The 14,772-nt window shown below is 45.5% G+C and overlaps 1 protein-coding gene across 12 annotated transcripts in view; it reads left to right on the top strand.

The window, feature by feature from the left end:
• The first annotated feature begins 2,111 nt into the window (after window positions 1–2,111).
• NCR3LG1 (natural killer cell cytotoxicity receptor 3 ligand 1) overlaps window positions 2,112–14,772 on the top strand; it is a 57,347-nt gene continuing 44,686 nt past the window's right edge. For 9 of the 12 annotated variants that reach the window (XR_014791371.1, XR_014791365.1, XR_014791376.1 and 6 more), the window contains exons 1-3: window positions 2,112–2,222; window positions 5,867–6,217; window positions 7,367–7,693. Coding sequence is in view for 6 of the 12 variants with exons in the window: in XM_084855032.1 (XP_084711158.1) it covers window positions 2,147–2,222; window positions 5,867–6,217; window positions 7,367–7,693 (754 nt within the window). In the remaining 6 variants the exon portion in view is untranslated. Of the gene's footprint in view, window positions 2,223–5,220; window positions 5,394–5,866; window positions 6,218–7,366; window positions 7,694–14,772 lie in introns of all 12 variants that reach the window. The other 3 variants (XR_014791408.1, XM_084855036.1, XM_084855038.1) reach the window with 1 other exon arrangement.

Genomic DNA, 14,772 nt, shown 5'->3' on the forward strand with positions numbered 1-14,772 from the left:
AGCTGGAATACTGTCATCTCCGCTAGCTTTGTTGTTACTAATGCTTCCTAAGGCCCACTTGACTTCACTCTCTAGGATGTCCGGCTCAAGTTCAGTGACCGCACTATCATGGCTATCAGGGACATTCAGATCTTTCCTGTATAGTTCTTCTGTGTATTCTTGCCACCTCTTCTTAATCTCATCTGCTTCTGTTAGGTCCCTGCCTTCTTTGTCCTTTATCATGCCCGTCTTTGCCCAAAACGTTCCCTTGAGATCTCCAATTTTCGTGAAGAGATCTCTAGTCTTTCCCATTCTGTTGTTTTCCTCGATTTCTTTGCATTGTTCATTTAAGAAGGCCTTCTTGTCTCTCCTTGCTATTCTCTGGAACTCTGCATTCAGTTGGCTATATCTTCCCCTTTCTCCCTTGCTTTTCGCTTCCCTTCTTTCGTGAGCTACTTGTAAAGCCTCATCAGACAGCCACTTTGCTTTCTTGCATTTCTTTTTCTTTGGGATGGATTGAGTTGCTGCCTCCTGAACAATGTGACGGACCTCCGTCCATAGTTCCTCAGGCACTCTGTCTATCAGGTCTAATCCCTGAAATCTATTCCTCACCTCCACTGTATATTCATCAGGGATATGATTTAGGTCATACCTGAACGGTTTAGTGGTTTTCCCGACGTTCTTCAATTTAAGCCGAAATTTTGCAAGAAGCAGCTCATGATCTGAGCCACAGTCAGCTTCAGGTCTTGTTTTTACTGACTGTATGGAGCTTCTCCATCTTTGGCTGCAAAGGACATAATCAATCTGATTTCGATATTGACCATCTGGTGACATCCATGTGTAGAGTCGCCTCTTGTGCTGTTGGAAAAGAGTGTTTGCTATGATCAGCATGTTCTCTTGGCAAAACTCTATTAGCTTTTGTCCTACTTCATTTTGTACACCAAGGCCATGCCTGCCTGTTATCCTGGTGATTTCTTGACTTCCTACTTTAGCATTCCAATCCCCTATGATGAAGAGGACATCTTTTTTTGGCGTTAGTTCTAGAAGGTGTTGTAGGTCTTCATAGAACCGATCAACCTCAGCTTCTTCGGCCTCAGTGGTTGGGGCATAGACTTGAATTACTGTGATGTTGAATGGTTTGCCTTGGATTCGTACTGAGATCATTCTATCATTTTTAAGATTGTACCCCAGTACTGCTTTCCCCACCCTTTTGTTGACTATGAGTGCTACTCCATTTCTTCTAAGGGATTCTTGCCCACAATAGTAGATATGATGGTCACCTGAATTAAATTCGCCCATGCCTGTCCATCTCATGTTTGACCACCTCCAGCTTACCTTGATTCATTGATCTGACATTCCAGGTTCCTAAACAATATTGTTCTTTACAGCATCGGATTTTCTTTTCACCACCAGACACATCCACAGCTGAGTGTCCTTTCGGGTTTGGCCCAGCCGCTTCACTCTTTCTGGCGCTACTTGGAAATACCCTCTGCTCTTCCCCAGTAGCATATTGGACACCTTCCGACCTGAGGGGCTCATCTTCCGGCGTCGTATCTTTTAGCCTTGTGATACGTTCCATGGGGTTTTCTTGGCAAGAATACTGGAGTGGGTTGCCATTTCCTTCTCCAGTGGACCACATTTTGTCAGAACTCTCTGCCATGACCTGTCCGTCTTGGGTGGCCGTGCACGGCATAGCTTATGGCTTCACTGAGTTACGCAAGCCCCTTCGCCACAACAAGGCAGTGATCCATGAAGGGGATCGCTGAACCTAGAGCATGTATAATGCTTCTTCACGGAAACATAATGCTTTGGGAATGGCCATCTACAGAGAAGGAAGCGCGTGTAAAGGGAATCAGTTGTGAGCCTGCATTTAAAACGGAAGCAGGATTTTAGGCTAGTGTGGCCGCAAACGAGGTTGGTTTTAATCCAGATTTGGTTGCGCCAGGATGATCAAGGGCCAGAACAGGCATCACTTTAAATCGGTGCCCGGCAGCGACGTCTTTTCTCTCTCCATTTTTACTGTAGAATATGCGCATGGAACCCGTTCCGGGTCGACGAGCTGAAATACGCCAGAAGAGAAAGTGAAAGCTTTTTGCAGGGAGAACGCCAGCGGCCATTTCCGCCCCTGCCCCGGGCGAACGGTGCCTTCATCCCACGATCAGCAAACATGAAACGCGGAGGTTTGGGGGGCTGCTGCTGCTGCCTCCTGGTGTGTCTCGGCCGCATCCTCCAGGCGGCGACAGGTAAGGGAGCGGGACGGGGAGCAGCGCGAGCTCCAAAGCGGCCGGAGCAGTGGCGCCGCTTCCCTCAGAGTCGGCAGGGGGCCAAGGGCGTAGCGCGCGTGGATTTGGCCGCGCTCCATCGCAAGGCCGCTCCTCTCCTCTCCACACCTCTCCTCGGGGCACGGGAAAGAGGCGAAGCAGCCCGGAGGAAACGAACCCTAACTTTTCGAACCCCGGAAAGGTTTACCGACGGGCTCGCGGAGCAGCCGCGGGCCGCTTTCCCCTCTCAGAGGCGCAATGATTTTCTCCCCAGGAGCAAAGTACGTTGACGCAAATGCCGAAGCCCAGATTGAAAACCAGCCTCAGGCGACCGCGATTTTGAAGACGGGGGGTGGGTAACCCCCCAGTTAAAATCTTGACCCCCCCCCCATCTCCACCACATACAGCCACTTCGCTTTCAACTTCCAGAAATCCCTCACGCAGCAGTGCGTTTCCTAGGCGGCGCTGTGGATCCCAGAAATACAAGTTCAGTTCGTTCAAGGGGTGGCGGTCGGCGAGAGAGAGAAAGAGAGGACCCCCCCTTAAAGCCCCCAAACCTGAGCAACAGCCCGATGCTATTTGGAATCAATTAAGTGAATTGACAAAAGATCTATCCTTCCTTTTCGTGTGTGTGTAAAATCACATATTCCGCACACTTCTCCACCATAGCGAAATGAATTCAGACTACATAAATGAAATCTAGTAAAACAAAGGGATACCTAATTCTTTTTAAGAACGCGAATTAGCGATATAAGGAGGAATGTTACAGATTGCAGACAGTGGCGTAATGTTACCCTGTGCCTGTTCCTCAGTGTTGGTGATCTGAGCGAGGGATCAGTATAAAAAATATCCTATATATACTGCATGTTTGAAGAACATTTGTTTTATTTATTTAAAATATTTGTATACCGCTCCATATCTAAAACAGATTTTGGAGCGGTGAACACAAAAGATAGAACAGTAGAAGAATAAAAAGCCAACATGGATTTGTCAAGAACAAATCCTGCCAGACCAATCTGATCTCATGTTTTGATCAGGTCACCTCCCTTGTGGACTGTGGGAATGCTGTGGACATAATATACCTTGACTTCAGCAAAGCTTTCGACAAAGTGCCCCATGATGTCCTGATGAGCAAACTAGCTCAAAGTGTGCTAGATGAAACAACAATCCGGTGGATCCACAGTTGGCTACAGAATCGAACTCAAAGAGCCCTTATCAGTGGGATCTTCTCAAACTGGGGGGAGGTAATGAGCGGGGTACCGCAGCGCTCAGTCCTGGGCCCATTGCTCTTCAACATTTTTATGAATGACTTGGAGGAGGAGGTGCAGGGAATGCTGATCAAATGTGCAGATGACACAAAATTGGGCGGGATAGCTAATACCCTGGAAGACAGAAACAAAATTCAAAGTGACCTTGATAGACTGGAGCGCTGGGCAGAAAACAACAGAATGACATTTAATAGGGATAAATGCCAAGTTCTGCACCTAGGAAAAAGAAACCAAATGCAGTTACAAGATGGGTGATACTTGGCTCAACAACACTACAAGCAAGAAGGATCTTGGAATTGTTGTCGATCACAAGCTGAATATGAGCCAACCATGTGATGTGGCTGCAAAAAAGACAAATGCTCTTTTGAGCTGCATTAATAGAAGCGTAGCTTCCAAATCCCAGGAAGAGAGACTGAAAGAACTGGGCATGTTTAGCCTTGAGAAGAGAAGACTGAGGGGAGATAAGATAGCGCTCTTCAAGTACTTGAAAAGTTGTCACAGAGAGGAAGGCCGGGATCTCTTCTCAATCATCCCAGAATGCAGGACGCAAAATAATGGGCTTAAGTTACAGGAAGCCAGATTCTGGCTGAACATCAGGAAAAATGTCCTGACTGAGCAATATGACAATGGCACCTGTTATCTAGGGAGATCATGGGCTCTCCCACACCAGTGGCATTCAAGATGAGGCTGGACAGCCACCTGTCAGGGATGCTGTGACTTGGATTCCTGCATTGAGCAGGGGGTTGGCCTCGATGGCCTTGTAGGCCCCTTCCAACCCTACTATTCTATGGTTCTATGAAAAAGATTAAAAAACTATGTTGAAATCATGCTTTAAAAAAAAAAAAAAACAGAACCCCAATTTTGCAGGGAGTATACACTGGGAAGCTGTGTTTGGCGGTGGGTTCCTAACAAGTGTGTGTGTGTTATTTAAAATATTTATGGGCTGCCTTTTGGGAAACATACCCTCACATGGTGGCCTCTATCAGACATTAAAATATACTACAAAATTATCATAAAATACTGAATGTACCAACCATCAAACTTACTATAGTAGTAAAAATGCAATATCAGACCAGCATAATAGCATTTAAAACCAGCTAAACTTTAAAAATCATTTACAGTTCAATCCTATACATGTTAACTTAAAAGAAAGGCCCATTGCCTTTCATGAGTGCTTACTGTATAGCAGGGGTAGACAACAAGGTGCCCTCCAGATCTTTTGGACTACAGCTCCCATAATCCCTGACCAATGGCCATGTTGGCTGGAGCTGATGGGAGCTGTAATCCAAAAATATGGAGAGAACCAAATTGCATAACCCTGGTGTTTAGGAATGCAACCTCCCCTCCCTAAGAGTTGCATTCCAAGTAAGATCCCTCTTGCTAGAATTAATAATGGAAAACAAGATTAACAGCTGCATTTTATGTGTCAAAGTAATGTCTTGTTTCGTTCTAGCAGTACAATGATATGCATGTTTACTCAGAATAAAGTCCCACTGATTTCAGTGAGACTTACGCCAGATAAGTGTGCATGGGATGCAGCCTAATTATGTAGTCTGGCTACAGGGCCCAGCTTCAAGAGTAGAAACAGTTGGGCACCTGCCAAGGGCCCACACTTTAGCAGGGGCCCACTGACAAGAGCCCCCCTGGAGTTGCTTCTCCTCTTCAACATTGCAACCTGCTTGTTCACCTGCCTCTCACTCTGGCCCATACAGCGGTGGTGGTGGGAAGGAGGAGCAGCAGCAGATCCCACTGCCTACCTGCTCACTGTCTCTGTGCCTGTCCAGCAAGCAAGTGTAACAATAATAAGGAAGAGGACAAGAAGCAAGAGCAGCTGGTGATAATGGCAGTGATCAGGGAGACTCACTGAAGGAGCGGCTCCATTGAGGTATCTTGCCCAAGGGCCCTCAATAACCTGGACTCGGCACTGTCTGGCTGAGCCAGGCAAGTGAAATAATGGGCTGGGTTGTATGTAATGCTAAAGCATTGAATTATGATAATATGCCTAGCCTCACATGCTAGGCATATGAGCATGTGATGTTCCAAATCTTTTTGCGTCTGGTTTTGAATAACTGCAGATTGCCATGTCATCTGGAGCTGGACAAACTATGGTTAATCTTGACTCTGGCTCCAGAAAGGGCAAGTGGCCCTCTTCCCCCTCGGTCAGCGCTCAGCCTTGGTGGTTCCTTACTGCCCTCCATCTGCCCTTGTTGACACACTGTTGTTTCTCAGCATAGCTCCTGAAGAATTGTGGGAAGATGTATTTGGGGGTGGGGGGGTGTACAAGTATTTATAGTCTTCTACAATTTAGAGTTTTTAAAAGCCTGTTTTCCAATAATAATGTGTGTGTTTTTAATGAAGAAACCCTGGAAGTGAAGACGGAAAGTAAGGTGACAAAACACTTGAATTCAGATGTGATGCTTCCATGTTATATCTCTGGCTACTCTGGTCCTGAGCTGAATATCGCTAAAACAGCTGTCATGTGGTATCTGGAGACTTCTGGAGTGAATGGAAGAAAAAAAATATACTCGTTTTTTGCCGGAAATCATACTTCACATAGAAATGGATCAAGACTGGATGAAAGCAAATTAAAAAAAGGCAGTGCTGAACTCTTCCTTCCACAAATGCAGGTTAATGAAGGGGGAACATACATATGCTTTGTGATTGTTACTCCAGATAAAGCTGAAGGAACCACCATTTTAGAGCTAGTTGGTAAGTGGTTTTGCTGTATAACTTCGTAGAGAACAAGCTTGCTATTTCAGAATTTCCAAATTGTCTTAAGACCTAGCTACATGCAAATGTATGGCATGAGATCACAGGAAAATCCCCCTGACATCTCAAGAAACCATCCAGATCCATCAGCCTCTGGGGGCTGACCATTAAAATTGGTCCACCACCCTGCAAGAATGAAGAGTGGCCAATGGATCAGACATAGTCAGATAATAATCTGGCCATCACAATGGAGCCATTTTGAGTTCCTTCAACTATGGATCACTTTCCCCATAACCAGTACAGAAAACTAAGTCCAGTGTATGTCCTGACACATGCATTGGGCTAGATACTGAGACAGGTCCATGGTTGCCATAGCAGCCATTAAATCCTGAGTGCCCCCAGACAAATTGACTTTGGCGTGTATACTGAAGTCTCTCAACACCACCTCCGAGACCACCATATGTATTTCTACTTCCGTCCTGCAAGTTGTGCAAAGCCTTTCCTATTTCTGAGCCCTGTGTATAGTTTTGCCCGTTCTCTGTTCTTCTTAGCACCTCTTCCTTAACTGTGTCTCTCAACAGCATTTCCCCCCTCAAGTTCCTGCTTCTCAGGCCACAGCTTAGTTTGTCCATTTACATTACCCTTTGTGAATCTGGACCACACTTCCCAGCATTTCTCTCCTTTTCCACCCATACTGGTTTTATTTTTTGTTTATTAAATTTAAATGCAGCCTTTTCACTAAAAACTGTGCTCAAGGTAACTAACAATAAAATACAAATAGAATAGAATAGCATAATTAAAACATAAAAACGCATCAGTTAAAAACATCAGTTAAAACATTCTGACCTAAAATGGCTCCAGATTTCTTCAGGGCTCCCTCCTACCTCAGTATTCTCCCTACTCTGCCTGCTTACTTCAAGCTTTCTTCTCTTTCAGCAACCCTTCTCCAAGGTTTTTCTTTTTTTAGACCATGGCCCTCTGAGAACCTGTAGTGTCATCTTTGTTTTCCATTTCAGCTGGTATTTGTGTTCAATTCTAAGTGTCATTGTTGCTTTGGGGGGCACTTTTTAGCTGAAAGCAGGATAAGAATAGAACAAACAAAGATAAAAGCTGATGACTAATTGAATTTTGTTTTTAATCTCTTTACAGCTCAACCTATTGTCAACCTGTTTCCCCAGGAAGTTACAATAGAAAGGGACAAGGAGAAGACAGTGACATGTACAGTGAATAAATTCTACCCTAGTTTGATTGTCATTCGCTGGCAAAAGAATTCCATGCTCACTTCAGATAAAAGTGTATCTCCAGAAGATATTTGCACAGGGGCCTCTGTGGAAAACAGAGATGGCACTTTCAATGCCACCAGTAAGCTGAGGCTGCAACCAACTTCACAAGATGATGGAAACATCTATAGTTGTATTGTGGAACACAAAACCTTTCCCATGCATTCTGCCTTAAATGCCACCTTGAAAGTGACAGGTAATTATTCTGTGTTTTTTTGTCCTTCTCTATATATAATTATGTTCTGAATTACTGTAACTTGTTCTTCTTTCAAGGCTTCATATCATGATTACAAATGAAGTAGACTGTGTACACGACAGAGGTTCTTTGCGGCTGAGTAAGGGGGATACTCCACACTCCTTGTGCCATGAGATTACTCAAGAATGAATCCTAGAATAAGACTCTTTATATTTTTTCTTAGAAGATACTGACTTCAGGATGAGCTGTTATGAAAGATAGTTGCCCTGCATTTTTGTTCTAGTTACTCCAGGAGTATTGCTGATCTGTATGATATAAAGATGCCTGATTATTATGAAGACCTAAGAAAATTCTTGCTGCTGCTGCTAATAATAACACCACTTGCTTCATCACAGTCAGGGGTGGGCAACTTGTGGCCCTCCAGATGTTTTGGCCTACAACTCACATCATCTATCATCATTGGCTATGCTGGCTATTTTTAAAATTTATTTATTAAATTTCTTAATCGCCCATCTGGCCAGTCACCTGGCCACTCTGGGTGATGTACAATAATACAAACAGTTTAAAAACAATAAAATTACACATTAAAACATCATTTTCTAAAATTATCCTAACCCACCCCAAATGCCTGCCTGAACAACCAAGTTTTCAGCATGTGGCAGAAGCCCATTAAAGAGGGGGCATGGCGGAGTTCCCTAGGGAGGGAGTTCCACAGAGTGGGGGCCACCACAGAGAAGGCCCTCTCCCTCGTCCTCACCAGCCTAGCTGTCCTGGCTGATGGGACAGAGAGAAGGCCATCTGAGGCTGATCTTGTTGAGTGGCCTGTCTGGTGTTGCTAGAGGTGCTCCTTGAGATAGGCTGGGCCAGAACCGTATAGGGTTTTAAAGGTCAAAACCAACACCTTGAATTTGGCCCAGAAAACAACTGGTAGCCAGTGCAACTCCTTCAGCACTGGAGTGATGTGATCACACTGGCAGCTGCCTTTAATCAGGTGAGCTGCCGCATTCTGCACCAGCTGCAGCTTCCGAACCATCTTCAGGGGTAACCCCACGTACGGCTCATTACAGTAGTCTAGACGAGAGGAGACCGGGGCATGTACTACCAATGGGAGCAGATGGTTGGGAAGGTAGGGGTGCAGCCGCCATATCAGATGGAGTTAGTACAGTGCTGTCCAGCTCACAGCTGACACTTGAGCCCCCATGGACAGCTGGGAGTCTAAAATGACCCCCAGGCTGCGGACCTGGTCTTTCGAGGGTAGCTGTACCCCAGTCAACTCCAGGTCAACATTCCCCAACCTCCTCTTGTCTCCCACCAAAAGTACCTCGGTCTTGTCAGTAGGGGTGTCAGAGAATTTCTCGCCGAAACTTCGGGGGGCCGAGTGCCAACGTATTCGGCCCCCCGAAGTAGTTTCGGGGAGAAATTCTCCACTGCCCCCCGCACCCCCCCCCCCGGGATGGGACTTATCTTTCCCGAATGTCGCTCCCGGTGGCGGGTCGCAGTGGCGGTTCGGCAGGGCTTCGACAGGGGCGGGGGCGGCATTCCAAGAAAAGTAAAAAAAAAACAAACGCCCCCGTGATAGGCTACGTGACGATTAACGTAGCCTATCATGGCTAGATTTGCAAAGTCAGCCGTGATAGGCTACGTAAATCGTCACGTGGGTGACTTTAAAAAAAAAAAGCGCGTACGCTATTTGCGTTGCCCTTATTTTTGCTGTAGTCTACGTAAATCTTTACGTAGACTACAGCGACCAAATAAGGAACGCGAATGGCGGCTCCCTATGGGGGCCGCCGTTTGCGTACGCGCTTTTTTTTTTTTTTAAGTCACCCGTGATAGGCTACGTGACGATTAACGTAGCCTATCACGGCTGACTTTGCAGATCTAGCCATGATAGGCTACGTAAATCGTCACGTAGCCTATCACGGGGCTTTTTTTTTTTTACTTTTCTGTTGAAGTTCGCGGCTGGGGAGACGGGGCGCTTCTCCCCAGCCTCAATTTCGGCCGGGCGAGGCGGGAAGCCTCCCCCCCCCCCGGCTTGAACTTCGGGGGGAGAAGCGAAGCGCCTCCCCCCCACCGCGAAGCAAGCTGCGACACCAGGTAAGTGACTTTCGTACATCCCTACTTGTCAGCTAGGGCTGATGGGAGTTGTAAGCCAAAACATCTGGAGGGCCATAAGTTGCCCACCTCTGATCTAGGTGATATGTTTGTTTATTTATTACATTTCTATACTGCCCAAGAGATGAAAATCTCTGGGCAGTTCACAACAAAACCACAAAATACATAAATAAAATACAATATAAAATTTAAAAGTTTAAAACTACAGTATGAAAATAAAGCCAAAATTAAAACCTAGCAGTAATGCAGAGATTTAAAACACAATAACAGATTTAAAACAATAGAACTAAAATACAAAAATGCCTGGGAAAATGAAAAGGTCTTCACCTGGCTCCAGAAAGAGCACAGTGTAGGTACCAGGTAAGCCTATCTGGGAAGCTCATTACATAACGAGGTTACCGCAGCAGAAAAGGCCCTCTTTTTGGTAGCTACCCACCTCATGTCCTTGGGCAGGGGCTTCTGGAGAAGGACACCTAAAAGTGATCTTAGGGTCCAGGCAGGTACATATGGGAAGAGACAATCCTTCAAGTAACCTGGCCCCAAGAAGTTTAGGGTTCTGAATGTTAATACCAGCACTTTGAATTGGGCCCGGACATGGACTGGCAGCCAGTGTAGATGGAAAAGTACTGGAGTAATATGATCCCATTGGCCAGTCCCTGTTAACAGTCTCACTGCCCTATTTTGGACCAGCTGAAGTTTCTAGACTGTTTTCAAAGGCAACCCCATGTATAATGCATTGCAGTGATCCAGATGAGACATTATCAGAGCATGAATAACTGTAGCTAGGTTATCTCTGTCCAGATAAGGGCATAGTTGGTATATCAGCCTAAAAGGTGTTCCATGCCACTGCATCCACCTGTGCCTTAAGTTACAGTTCTGGATCCAAGAGCACCCCACACAACAAACCTGATCCTTTAGGGGGAGTGCAGCCCCCTCCAGAACAGGTTGAACATCATTTAGCTGGGCAGACAAACCACCCACTAACAGTACCTCTGTCTTGTCTTGACTGAGTCTCAGTTTATTGGCCCTCATCCACTCCATTACCATGCCCAGGCACTGATTCAGTACACTGCCTCACCCGGATTTGATGGAAAGGGGAGAGAGAGAGCTGAGTCTCATCCACGTATTGATGACACCTCAGCCCACACCTCTGGATAACCTCCCTCAGCAGTTTCAGGTAGATGTTGAACAACAGTGGAGATAAAATAGAGCCCTGTGGAACACCGTAGCATAGTTGCATAGAGGTCCAAGAGAATCAACAGGGTTGCACTCCCCCTGGCCCTCCCTTGGCAAAAGTCATCCCACAGGGCGACCAAAGCACTTTCTGTTCCATAACCAGGCCTGAAGCCCAATTGAAATGGATCTAGATAATACATTTCATTCAAGGGAGTCTGGAATTGTCCAGCAATCACCCGCTCAGGCACTTTGCCCAGGAAAGGGATGTTAGCTACTGCTACCAGCCTATAGCTGTTAACATCCTCCAGGTCCAGGTTAGGTTTTTTCAACAGTGTCCTAATTTCCGCCTCTTTTAAAGAGGCCGATGGCACTCCCTCTCTCAAGGAGGAATTTACAACTTCCTGGACTCAGTCAGATAGAGGTAATAAGCCATGAAGGGCATGGGTCAGGCACACAGGTGGTTGACCAGGCTTGGCCAAGCACCTTGTCCGTGTCGTTGGGCAATATAAAATAGAAAAATGAAAGCAGAGTTGAGACACACCAGCATGAGGGATGCCCGAGCAGAACAACTGCTCAAACTCCCAGCCAGGGTTTCATATGGTTTCATACAAAGGGTAACAAAGAATAGCTCAGAAGTCAGACCCAGGATGGGTTAAAACAAAGGGAAAACAAGGTTGGTTCTGAGTGCTGAATAGAAGATTCAGGGAGGCTCCTTGCCTCTTCATTAATTGTACATCCAGATAGCTATTCTGGGTAGTGTAGCAAAATATTCAGATCAAAAGGAGACTGTCAAGGTTCCCCTTATGAGCTGGATGCCCTGAGCAACTCCTTAAGGATCTCTTGACTCCTTAAGAGTCCCACCTTCCTTCTTTTAAACTTCCCCTTCCCAGTAATGTGAGATTTAGGCTGTAGATGTGGGGTGATTGACACTTTAGACATAGGGTTTAACCACAACAGTTTACTGGTAAATTAAAGAAAGCAAATCACAAGGAAAGGTATTTACACAATAGAGCTAAGTGATATAAAAGGCATTAAGAGAAAATAAATGTTGCAAAATGCAAGTTCTTTTACCCTATTCTCTTAGACTTCTCCAGACTGCTTCTTCCTGCTGCTCCTTTAGGCTCTAGGCTCCTGACTCTGCCCCTACTGGCTGTCTTACTCTCGTTTTATATCCTCCTCCCTCAAAGCCGAAAGTACTGCTTCAAACTTGAAGAAATGAAACCTAACTGGGGAAATTAAACTGAAACTTAACTGGGGAAATGAAACTACTCCTGTCAGGGATACCCCCTCCCAACAAAAAACCCCAAGCCTCTAAGCCTGACCTTTTTTCCCTTTGCCTCTGTCGGCCTCAAACCTTCACAGACACCATCAAGGTTATTTGCATTACTTGGGTTAGTATTTTGACCTTGTTGACCTGGCCAGATGGTGAAGGTGCTTCAGGATTGGACCATTTTTCCCACCAGAGCTTTTGACTGGGCAGTTCAAAGATACCCAGTTGGTTAGTTGTCTGGGTGGCAACGTGGCAATTAGGTAGGCATTTGCATGATTTTCTTGGTCTTCAGGAGCAACTTCCTTTAATCGAGGTAGAGTTGCATACACTATATGGCTCCTGCATCTCTGCAGCATCCCAGTGCCTTAACCATGTTCCTGGCTGCTATGCAAGGTTTGCCTTCTGGCAAAAAACAGATTCTGGAGCCAAGGTGTCAGGTGATGTTTAACAAATCCACTGGAGACAATACATGTGAACAGAGGATTAGCATATCTGGAGCTCCTCTGTAACACATTTAAGACCCAAAATAAATTTTTAAAAATATTTAAATACATTAGCAGCTGGAAACTGGTTAAGGAGGTAGTTGGGCTGTTAGATTCAGGGAAGTTAAAGATGTATTAAAGGAGAATAAGGAGATTACCGAAACACTGAATTAATTCTTTGTATCTGCCTTCACTGTAAGACAGATACCTGTGCCCGAATGGACTTTTTTTTTAGGAAGGGAGTCTGAAGAACTCAGACAAATAGTGGTGACAAGAGATGAAGTTGCAGGGTTTATTAACAAATAAAAAATAACCATCATCCAAGAGCTCTTGAAGAACTCAAATATGAAATTGCTGATCCTCTAACTGAAGATGTAATGTGTCCCTGAGACTGGCCTCTGTATCAGAAGCCTGGAAAGCAGCTTATGTAACACCAGTTGTATAAAAGGGATCCAGCAGAGTCCAGGAAATTACAGGCCAGATATGTTAACATCTGTTCTGGGTAAGTTGGTAGAAGTATTATTAAAGATAGAATGATCTAGCATATAGAGAAATACGTCTTGCTGAAGAGGAATCCACATGGCTTCTGCAAAGGGAAGCCCTGCCTTACTAAACTTCTAGAATTCTCTGAGAGTGTTGTCATAAAATTGATCCAGTAGGCACTGTATACTTTGATTTCAAAAACCTTTTGACAAAAGCTCTTTGTAGCAGCAGGCATTATTGTCAACATGGATAGAAAGGGGCGGCGCAGCTGCATGTTCAACCCTGTCCCCGGGTCATAGAATCATAGAATAGTAGGGTTGGAAGGGGCCTACAAGGCCATCGAGTCCAACCCCCTGCTCAATGCAGGAATCCAAGTCAGAGCATCCCTGACAGATGGCTGTGCAGCCTCGTCTTGAACGCCTCCAGTGTGAGAGAGCCCACAACCTCCCTAGGTAATTGGTTCCATTGTCATATTGCTCTAACAGGAGGTTTTTCCTGATGTTCAGCCAGAATCTGGCTTCCTGTAACTTGAGCCCATTATTCCGTGTCCTGCACTCTGGGATGATCGAGCAGAGATCCTGGCCTTCCTCTCTGTGACAATCTTTCAAGTACTTGAAGAGCACTATCATATCTCCCCTCAGTCTTCTCTTCTCAAGGCTAAACGTGCCCAGTTCCTTCAGACTCTTTTCATAGGGCTTTGTTTCCAGTCCCCTGATCATCTTTGTTGCCCTCCTCTGAACCCTCTCCAGTTTATCTGCATCCTTCTTAAAATGTGGTGCCCAGAACTGGACACAGTACTCCAGATGAGGCCTAACCAGTGCTGAGTAGAGGGGAACTAGTACTTCCTGGGATTTGGAAGCTATGCTTCTATTAATGCAGCCCAAAAGAGCATTTGCCTTTTTTGCAGCCACATCACATGGTTGGCTCATATTCAGCTTGTGATCAACAATAATTCCAAGACCCTTCTCGCTTGTAGTGTTGTTGAGCCACGTATCCCCCATCTTGTACTGTGCATTATGGTTTCTTTTTCTAGGTGCAGAACTTGGCATTTATCCCTATTAAATGTCATTCTGTTGTTTTCTGTCCAGCGCTCCAGTCTATCAAGGTCACTTTGAATTCTGTTTCTGTCTTCCAGGATCTTAGCTATCTCACCCGATTTTGTGTCATCTGCAAATTTGATCAGCATTCCCTGCACTTCCTCCTCCAAGTCATTAAGAAAAATGTTGAAGAGCACTGGGCCCAGGACTGAGCCCTGCGATACCCCACTCGCTACCTCTCCCCAGTTTGAGAAGGTCCCATTGATCAGCACTCTTTGAGTCCGATTCTGTAGCCAACTGTGGATCCCCTGGATTGTTGTTTCATTTAGCTACTTTGAGCTAGTTTGCTCATCAGGATATCATGGGGCACTTTGTCGAAAGCTTTGCTGAAATCGAGGTATATTATGTCCACAGCATTCCCACAGTCCACAAGGGAGGTGACCTGATCAAAACATGAGATCAGATTGGTCCGGCAGGATTTGTTCTTGACAAATCCATGTTGGCTTTGAGTAATCACTG

Source organism: Heloderma suspectum, chromosome 1, assembly GCF_057233095.1.
Source record: "Heloderma suspectum isolate Gila_16-S chromosome 1, 16-S_ref, whole genome shotgun sequence".
NCBI classification, from domain to species: Eukaryota; Metazoa; Chordata; class Lepidosauria; order Squamata; family Helodermatidae; genus Heloderma; species Heloderma suspectum.